General features: G+C 41.6%; 1 protein-coding gene across 3 annotated transcripts; it reads right to left on the bottom strand.

Moving 5' to 3' along the window:
* Positions 1–1,696: 1,696 nt before the first annotated feature.
* slc35b3 (solute carrier family 35 member B3) lies at positions 1,697–9,930 on the bottom strand. Of its 3 annotated transcripts, none has more exons than XM_085418433.1 (10): positions 9,871–9,930; positions 8,178–8,414; positions 7,845–7,966; positions 7,571–7,725; positions 4,941–5,048; positions 4,484–4,581; positions 4,246–4,338; positions 3,868–3,979; positions 3,556–3,625; positions 1,697–2,718 (listed from the first exon to the last, which is right to left on the bottom strand). In XM_085418433.1, exons 1-10 carry the CDS (start codon positions 9,928–9,930, stop codon positions 2,568–2,570), a joined length of 1,206 nt encoding a protein of 401 aa, XP_085274559.1. In that variant the 3' UTR covers positions 1,697–2,567. The 3 variants fall into 3 exon arrangements, with proteins under 3 accessions (XP_085274559.1, XP_085274560.1, XP_085274561.1); XM_085418434.1 differs by lacking the exon at positions 9,871–9,930 and adding an exon at positions 9,422–9,756; XM_085418435.1 differs by lacking the exon at positions 9,871–9,930 and adding an exon at positions 9,199–9,369.
* Positions 9,931–10,307: the final 377 nt, after the last annotated feature.

The raw sequence follows: 10,307 nt of genomic DNA on the forward strand, positions 1-10,307 counted from the left end.
AACATGACCCCTCAACCTCTAATGGACTGTTTCGCTGCCCATCAATCATACAAAGACAGTATTAAAGCAAGGCGGGCTTTAAAAAAAAAGAAAGAAAGGGGAAAAAAACATCTGTTTTTCCTCCAATTTTCTTGTCTGTGTGAAACTCAAATCTACAGCCAAACAAGAAAGCATCCAAAGTAATTTTCTCTTTCCAATTGAGTTACATGCTCTCAATCTGCGCAACACTTGCCATTTTGCTGTAGAAGAAAACTTAGTAGTCCTTTGTGTGTGTGTGTGTGTGTGTACTGCTGCACTACCAAAGGTTCCCCGGAGGAGGGAAGATCTCTGTCAGTTTGTCATCACACACAAGCTGCCAAGTTTTATGAAATACCAAATTACTAATTGGCCCAGCGTTAGGTTTCCCGCCTGGAAGTGAGACTGTAATATCGGGACCTCTATTAGGATCACAGAGAGAGCCACACTCAGCCCGTCTCCTGCTGAGCTGGCAAGTCTCCGTCATTTCACAGCACGCCAGAGACATGCGCATACAACACAAATGATAATGAGGGACAGACTCAAACATTTTCACCGTGTTCGTAGGCTACTTAAAACACCGCCGCGGCCACGGTTTCACTACCAACATTGGCGATAAAATGAGCACTACTGCGGTGCAATTCTTTTAAATGAAAGGGAAACATCTGATCGGATGGATGATCCTCAGTCCAACTGCATTGTCTAACCACTTTGTAAAGTTTGCACAGATGTGATTGTTAGACTAAAAGCCTACACATTAACTGTGAAAACTGCAGAGGTCTATTTGTTCTGAATGAGGCCTGAAAAACGTCAAGCTCCTTGGAGCCTGTGTGGAGCACAATGAAAGCGAGCAGGTGCAGAAGAGGGTATGATAAAACCTCTATGAAAGGATACACTTGCCTCACAATATTTCCACAATACTGACAGACACCTGCATTGTTCATATCATCCAGTGCTTTACATCAAAAGAGCCGTGCGGTTAAGAGGGGCTAAAAGCACGATACTGAGTGAATAAGACCGGACGAGCACAGATCTCCGGGGTGATGACTGGATACTGAATCTGGATTAAAACCAGATGCACAGATATGAAGCTAAAACCAGAGATTCAGAGACGGGTGTGTGTTTGTATGAATGTGTGAAAAACAGCAGTACACCACTGTCCTGAATGTACTGGCAGTCGCACTAATGTCAGTCAAGTAATCTTTTTAACCACAAGAGGAAAAAATAAAGCCGGATATAAATCCAGACCAAAAATGCTTTAATAGCCCTGCAGGGGAAGCAGCGGTTTGCCTGAGGAAGAACCAGGTGTGAGCTTTATCATGCCATCATTTAGAAAAACTGAACTGGTATTTATGTGACACACACACACACACACACACACACACACACACACACACACACACACACACACACACACACACACACACACACACACACACACACACACACACACGATGGATCTAAATGAATAGGACAGCCTCAGCGCTGTGAAGACTGCTGTTTATTTTCCGTCTAGCAGTGCTCTCTTTTTTCAGGACTCCTAATCAAACACGCCCAAGGCCACTGGATGGATAAACACACACACATTTTGGCAACATTTCAATTCTTCTCTCAAGTGGTGCAAAAGGAGAGAATAAGGGCTGGCCGACAAAAAAAGAAAGGAAAAAGAAAACACCACCACTGTAATTACTAAATACATATTTTATTGTAAAAAGAGCTTTACCCTTTGACCCAAACGTATATGGTTAGCAAATTATGGCAGCTGTTGATGTTCAGGAGTGACTGACTCCCAAAAATGTGACCATCGCACATAACACACATTATGAAGGTTCGAGTCACATATGGATTACCCCAAGAAACCCAAAACAAACAAAACTTATGAAAGCCACTTTTACGTATAAAGAAGGTCCTGAAAAACATGTTCTTCCATCTTTCTGGCACATGCAGGGGCAAATATACTTTTTTTTTAAAATCAATATGTATTATTTTAAGATGGGTGACAGTAATTTCACACATGATACAGATTACCACGTATCTCTGTACTTGTTCTTTCAAACATTTCATTTTTGCTCCAACCACTCGAGGGTTAAAGTGTTTCACTCAATTCCAGTGCAAAACTGTGCAATTTGGTGAGCTAATGAGCTGGCTTCCCTTTAGAAAGTCTCATACTGCATGTCCTCAGTGTTGTACAACACATTGGAAAAAAAGTTTCAGTGGGGCTTTGAAGTATTGCTTCACAAGATCCCACTAGGCATTGACCTCCTTTTAAAACGCAGTTCCTTCATTTTCCTGCAGACAGGGCCACTTCGGTTAACCAGCAGTGTCCTGGTACGCAGATGGAAAACAGCGACTCCCTCTCCCACAGTTTGATTATTATCAGCTGTCTGTAAGGCTGATTGGAGGTCGAACCCTGTGTGCCCATCTTTGGCTCAACATTAGTGGTGATGAGGCCCGGCATATGCTTCAGCACATCCTGTGGGTATTTCATCCCGGAAGTAGCAGAGAGAAGTGGTCTGTCGGCACAGGACTTCCACCGAACCTCTGAGTGTCTCCTACACATTTTGTGAAAGAAATCGGACTTTCTTTCCCGCCAGCAGCCAGCTCCTGAGGTCCTTGATGGAGGGAAGCTTCATTTTGTCCTTGTTTTTACTGTAAACATTCAAAAAAATTCCAAAGAGCACCAGAAGGCCGCCCCAGATGTACCTGACGAGGTCAAAGACGGAGAGGTTAGATGTTTTATACAACTAATGTGGGAAGACTTACGACACCCCGAGAAGTTTGTGGCTTCAGCTGAATGATGTAAAAGGTTAATAAACGGATAAATATCTACTTTCCACAGAAATGCAAGGACACAGTCTGTCCTAATGAGCAACACTGGGCAAAGGTTTGCATGCACAAAAATCCACATGGCATTGTTAAAATAACAACACATAACTTTTTTTTTTTGGACAGTTTGAGTGAAGTTGAGTTTTGCTGAAACGATGGACCAATGCTGCTGCCCTATCAAACACATGCAAACCAGGTGTAATACAGGTGTTGTATATCATACAACTCCTCAGAAATTGATGCAATTAGTATTTATAAATTTGGTTAAATCTGCCATTTACTGATAACACACTGTAGTACTGCAGTTTTTTGGTTTTAAAAAGTGTTAGCTGTTGCCATAAAAAGGGACTGAGTCCAGTTAAGGGTGAGGGCACACACCAGCTGGAGGGAGAATAAATTTGGCTGCAATGACACACAAAAGTTTTTCTGTTTCGTGATACACACACAGTTTTTAAGAGCCACTGAACAACAGAGCAGCGGATTCACTCTCTGACAGCGCAGAGGGCGAGTGAGAGGGTGAACAAAAGAGGGAAGGACAAACTGAAGGAGCGGAGGAAAACTCGAGGTCTGCAAATGGACTGAGGACATAAAAACCAGGGGCAGAGAAGCCAGATCAAGTTTTTTATTAGTCAAAAGAGGGGGTCAGCGGTCACACTGTAGACTTACTTTAAACTAGGAGGAAAGTGTTTTAAGTCAAAAGGTGGTGGTACTTACTGGAAAGTGAAGGGTTTTGCAAAGAACATGAAGGAAAGTACGATAGTCATGGCCTTCCTCCCAGTGGTCACTGCACAGAAACCCGCACAGATGCGTTACCATCAGTGACACTCGTTACATTTCTTTACTTAATTACTTTTAAAATATGTCTAAGAAAAGACAAACATCCTGGGTTAAGATAGTGATAATTTTTTTTATCTATATAATTGTGTGGCTGACTGAAATATGACTATTTGCCATTTATGCCAACAATGCTGTTTTCACACGAGATAAAACAATTCTGAGGAAAACTTTATAAACTGCGACTCTGACCTGTTACAGCAACCAAAGCCCCAAAGAGCTTGATTAAGGCCAGCACAAAGGAGATCCCAAAATAACCCGTAAGAGAGAAGAAGAACGCGTAACCATATGTCTTCACGGGATGCTGAGAAGGAAAGAGGGGAGAACAGATAAACGAACAGGGTCCAGATGAAAAAACACTAAAAACTGCAACCCTGTGCTACTGGAAAACATCAAAACATCATCAATCTACAAGGTTAAAGCTGAAATACAAAAAACAGGATCCTGACACATTAGTCCTAAAAGGATCTGATTTCACATTCCTTCCAATGCTAACGGTTGAAAACATAAAGCAAACAACCCCACTAAAAGCTAGGAATGTGTAATCACATCATCTTCAGGTATATTCACCTCTGAGCAGAATGCTACGGCCGGTCCCAGCCCACCAACACACAGCAGGCCCACCAGTATGTAGACAAAACCAATGGAGTATGAGTACAGCACCTGTGAGCGACAAAATGCGGCATTACCACAACATAGAACAGAAGTACTTTCAATCACACCATCAACCAAAGCATTCGGGATTTTTCTCCAACAATGTGTGATCCTATCAAAATGCCTTTGGATTTATATTATTTCACTAGTGTACCATTTCAGAGTTGGAGCCGTTATGGAGTTTCATGGCTTTCTCTTGCACGTTTCCAATGGCAGCATCTGCACACAGCGCCAGGGAGATGAGAAGGACACCTGCGTGCACAGAAACATGCACATGTAACCATTCAGGGTGAAGAAGGGGAAACATTAACAAACTACTCAATTTCAAACAGACGCCTCAAGGTGCTTTAACTAAATATATTATAATATTATTCTAGAAGTTCATAGAGCACAAATAGACATTTTATGCACTAAAATAAAAGTTTCCAGCCACAATTCAGTGATCCAAGAGTAAAAGTGAAAGAACCTGTGACAGACGTCAGCAGCTACATTATGGAGATGTACATCATATATACAGTGTCTTTAATGTACTCATGCAACATCTCTGTATTTGTATAGGAGCCTCTGTTCGAAGACCATCTGAGTTTGCAGGTGGATCTCAAAGGAAATACCTGTGACATTGAAGTTGGGGGCCACTTTGCTGTCTGCTAGGGTAAACCAGATGAGTCCCAGACTCATGCAGAGAGCAGCAGACACATCAGCCACATTATAACGTTTACCTGGGACATAAAGATGGAGGAAAACGTTATTTAAAATCTTATATTTTTATTTTTCAAGCCTTAAATCTAAACCTATTTCTTTTACTTGTCACCTACAAAAATCAGGCAAAGTTTTTAAAACTACACCAGCATGAAATCTACACTTTAATGTATGATATGTGTAACACTTTAAAACATCCCAGGCACAATAAACCAAACTGAGAGAGTTTCCCCTCAAGCACAGCTTACAAAGAAATCTTTGAAAGATGACGACCCACCTTTAATAAACAGAAGTTGACATTGGACTGAAGTAAAAACACATCACTAAAGAAAGTTTTTGCAACAGATATTGTTCACAACTTAAAGTTTCTTGGGCTGTGCATGCAAGAATGAAAAAGGAAAAAAAACTGTGAAAATGAAAAAAGAAAAAAAAACGTGGGAGGCAATAAAACAACAGGATGAAGGAGTCTTTCAAAAACAGGCTGACGGACGGATGCCTTGAGGTTGACGGGGGACGTGGCATCAGGTTGTGGTCGGCTTTGATTCCCTGACTCGTCTTTGAAGGGCCTCACATCAGATGCATCCCCACACCCCTGCCTCCATCCATCCATCCATCTGTTCATCCATCCCTCTCTCCCACTTTCTTTCCTCTTTGCATTTGGAGTGAACAAATTCTGTTTTCCACTCGACCCCCTTGAGGGACCGTGGTCCTCACATCTATTCATCCAGAGAGACGTAAGGAGGCGGGTGAAAAAACATAAAGAAATTTAAAAAAAAATGCACGAAACCCTTCTCACGTTCAGGACGTTGAACCTTGTGAAGGCCAGTGTGAGGATGAAAGGACAGACAGAAGTAAGAGCGGGGAAGAAACTGCACGTACTGCCGACCGGGCCCTCACGACAGAAAACAACAGACGTGGATGAAAAGGATGCACTGAAAGTTGAAAGGTGGTCACTGCTTCAAAGGAAATATGTGATGAATGAAATGAGGTGGAAAAAATGAATCTACTTTTCCCCCCCTGTAAATGATGATGTAACATTCACTTTTATTATATTCTGAATAATAAAAAAAATCTTCATTTTCAGTTATTTTGAAAAGACTGTTACCTCATGTGCCAACAGATTTGAGCTACATGTACGATTACAGTTTTGTTGAAATGATGAAAACTTAAGAGATTACAGTAACAGGTTCATGCTCTAAGGCGATCTCCTGAAAGCAGGAACCTTTAAGCTGACCCTAACTGTTGATTTACATTTGAACAAGACCAATTAAGCTTTTATAAGCCAACCCAAAAAACAAATACCAGACTAAATAAATATACCATTCAAAAAAGTTAAAGGAAAACTTTGAAAACAAACCAAATCCCAGTGGGGAAAAAAAAATACTGATAGGACTGGATAATGTGTTAGGAATAAAAGGAGCCCCAATGTGCTTGTATGCATCCCTGACAATATCAGGGGAATGCTGCTAAAGGAGATGAAGGATGGAGTCTTGGGGGGGGGATCCCCTCCCAGTTCTGAACCATTGCATCACAGAGCTTCTGGACAACTTGGCGGCATAAGATGGACAGAAACATAATGTCCCAGAGGTGTTCTCTTGGATTTAGGTCAGGTGAGATTCGTCAATGTTATCACTTACTTACTCCTCCAGGACCTGCCTATAAATTCTCACTGCATGAGGCTGGGCATTGTTGTGGACAAAGAGGACCAAAGGACCCATTGCACCAACACAGAATCTACTAATAGTCCAAGGATATTATCCTGATACCTAATGGCAGCCAGGATGCTGCTCACTAGCCTGTAGATGACTGTGCGTCTCTCAATGCATTCACCTCCCCAGACCATCACTGACCCACCACCCAACCAGTCATGCTGCATGATGTTTCAGGCACCATAACGTTCTCCCCAGTTAATCCAGACCCTTTCACATCTGTCACGTGTACTCAAAGTACATGCTCTCTGCTCCCATCTAGAGAGCTAGGTGTCTAGAGGATGTCAGTCCCTCATGCCACCCTCATGAAATTTGCTTCTGATTATTTGGTCACACCAGTGGCCTTCTGGAGGTCACTTTTTGTAGCTCTGCACATCCTGCACAAAGGAGCAGATACCAGTTCAGCTGACGGGTTGTGCATATTCTACGGTCATGTTCAGCTCTCCTAAAGTAACTGTCTCACCCACGCTTTTAAGACTGTGCTGGGAAGCATAGCAAACCTTGTGGCAATCAAACATATTAATGTGTCATCCTGGAGGAGTTGGACTAAGGTATCAAGGAGTTGGTCAAGGTATCATCTCATGTCATCAGTAGTGACACTGATTCTAGCCAAATGCAAAAAATAGTTCTTTTAATTTGTTGAACAGTTTACATAACACAGGAAATCCCCTCAAATTATTTTACAATGAGAAAGGCATAGAAATGGTCTACAGAGAACTGCAATACTGATGCCTGCGGATCATCTAGTAGCAAGGATGAAGACTTTGCAGAGCAGGAACCAAAAATACACACAATGCGCACACTGTAAATAAGTATCAACATAGGAAGCTGACCTTGTATAAACACTCCTCCAATCATGACTGGGATGAGTTTACAGCACTTGAAGATGACCTGTGTAGGGTAGTTCAAGTAGCCCAAAGAGGTATTTGACAGGCCCATAGTGCCCACCGTTAAAAATGCTATAATCATATAGGTCTTCCCTGGTATCCTGGAGGAGATGAAATTTAAAAAAACAAAAAAAAAAACAAGGAAGAAAAAGTCAGACACAAAATGTGTTTTACAGTAAAGGCTGTCTTCTGGGGGGCAAAGCATAATCTGTTATCATACCTTCTGCGTTTGTCCTGTGTGAGCTGAAGCTCTACTAATCCAAACATGGAGTAGAAGCCAAACTGGACCAGAGTGAGGTACCAACCAAAGGGCTTGAATCCTTCCACAGAAAATATTAACTCCTATATTGAGGGACGAATATAAAGACATAACAAAACACCCTTAATAGCCTTGTCTCAGTTTTATTTAATCAATATATTCACATGTTATCATGTTGAATAACACATGTAATTACTGCATTTTTACTGTATTACTATATGTGTGTGTGTGTGTGTGTGTGTGTGTGTGTGTGTGTGTGTGTGTGTGTATAAGAAGGATCGTAATCCCCGTTACCTGTAAGTATCCATACATGAGGTAAAAGAAGAAGACTCCAGCCACACAAATAAAGAACTGTGTGGGTGCACTTAAGCTGCTCAGGTTGATCCCCAGAACCCTCAGCTCCTCCACAGACTTTATATGAGGTGACATCACCTCTGTAGACGAGGGGATGGAGATTGAAATGTGCTTCCGTGAACTGTTGTAGCCCACCAGGCCATATTTGGCACTCATTGTGTCAGCGCCTGCTGGAAGCTGCAGGGACATAAAGAAAGATTTGATGCTCCTCCTTTATGATGCTTCGGCATAAAGCACAGACTGCAGCTTTGATAAGAAGATAGCGAAAGAGCTCACAGAGGCATTTCATCATTACTGTGTATACGAAATGCAGATTGATACACCCTTCAAACTGCATGCAGTTGAGAAACTAGCATTAGGCAGGCTAACCTAATATTCCAAAGTAGAAAATGAAGGATGGGGCGGATAAACTAAGCCTGGAGCTGAGCTTTCATCACCTCGTGTAAGAAATGGTGACCATTCACTGGGTCATTTTTATGATGACAGTAAAAAAAAAGTAACTAGAGTGGCTGTGCCATCAACAGAAAGACCTGTTGAACACGTTACACCATGGGAACTGTGCTGAAATGAGGCGACTAAATGAAGCCATATTCTCTATTATATGAGTATGCAAACGATCCTTGCAGGCAGTGCAAAGCAAACAAGAGATCTTAGAGTAAACACTTAAGCAAAAATACCAGGCGAGGCTTTAGTGATGCAGTATTTTCGATACTTCGTTATTGAGCATGCACATATTATTGTCACTGATTCCCCACATTCTTTTAAAGACTTCTTTTCATTTTTTTCATTCTAAACTATGAGAACTGCTAGTGATCACTACTCTGACTCAAATCCACTCAGGATACGTTGCGGCCAGTGATATTCTGCCACGAGTAAAACCACTGAATAGCATTCACCAAAGCATCCACCACATTAAAGCTGTGCTAAATGAAAAAACATTACAAAAAGAGACTGTTCTTACCCCTGTTTAAATAGCCGGTAACGGTAGCTAGGCTACGAAGCAACCCGTTTCTAACGCCATGAATACTGAATGGAGGCTGTCATTTGATCAGAGAGCAACGATTAACAATCCAAAGACGCAGCTATTAACGTCATCTTACCACACGTTTGCTGTTAGCCACACATGTCGCACCTGACATAGCTTTATCATTCACCAGAGTAAGCTACAATAGCAATCTCGTTACCTTCAACAACACTTCCGGGTGTCTTTACGTGCTCTTATCCCCAGTCTCAGAGGCAACACCGGTGAAAATCATTCCCCTCGACTCGCTCGGCTTCATCTTTCACACACTCCGAACATTTTCACGTTTTTGGTCCTCAGTGACAAAAAGGCCAAAAATGCGCTTACAAGCGTGCTAGCCTGCTAAAGGCTACATGCATTTGCAGGGATGGCAGGCTAGAAGCAGCCAACAACTTCCGCTCGGCTCCGAACTCTGAACTGCGCCGCTATTGGTCAGCGGAGACAGGCACTGCTTCTGCAGGTGGCTTGTTTCACGTTTTTTAGCTCCCGTAAAAATAACAAAAATGTATTGGTCGGTGCCGTCCTGTCGATTCGGCACAAACACAACAGAAGTGAATTATTAGCTGCATTTAATAGGAGAAAGACCTGACGGGCTGTAATACGCTAGCTTACCTGGGTAGAGGAGTTCATCATGAATGGGTAGGGTAGTGTTCCTGTCGCTGTCCACATCATCAGTGACACACAAGCACTTCTGGTTAATCCTGCTGAGTGACGGTCTGAGGTGTCAGTTTTCATTTTACTTTCAATTTTAAGAATTTATTTTTATGATAAAACTATTATTTTGAAAAGGGTCAAATTATGTACAGATATAAAGTTGAAGTCAACCAGGATAAAGGATAGTCAAATATAATGTAGAGGTGTTTTTTTATTTTGATGTCGTGCTATGTTGCACCTCTAACTTTGCTAGCTTTTACTTTTTTTCTTTAAAAAATTATTTTTAACTTTTTTTTAAACATCCAATACTGCAGTTAGATGGGAGAATTTCTAGGTTTATATTTTATTTAAATTTTTTAAGTATAATTTAATTTTTACGCTATCACCTTCAAGGT

Source organism: Rhamphochromis longiceps, linkage group LG9 (genome assembly GCF_057381845.1).
Source record: "Rhamphochromis longiceps isolate RC_006_pf linkage group LG9, R_longiceps_female_GT1.1, whole genome shotgun sequence".
Classification (NCBI taxonomy): Eukaryota; Metazoa; Chordata; class Actinopteri; order Cichliformes; family Cichlidae; genus Rhamphochromis; species Rhamphochromis longiceps.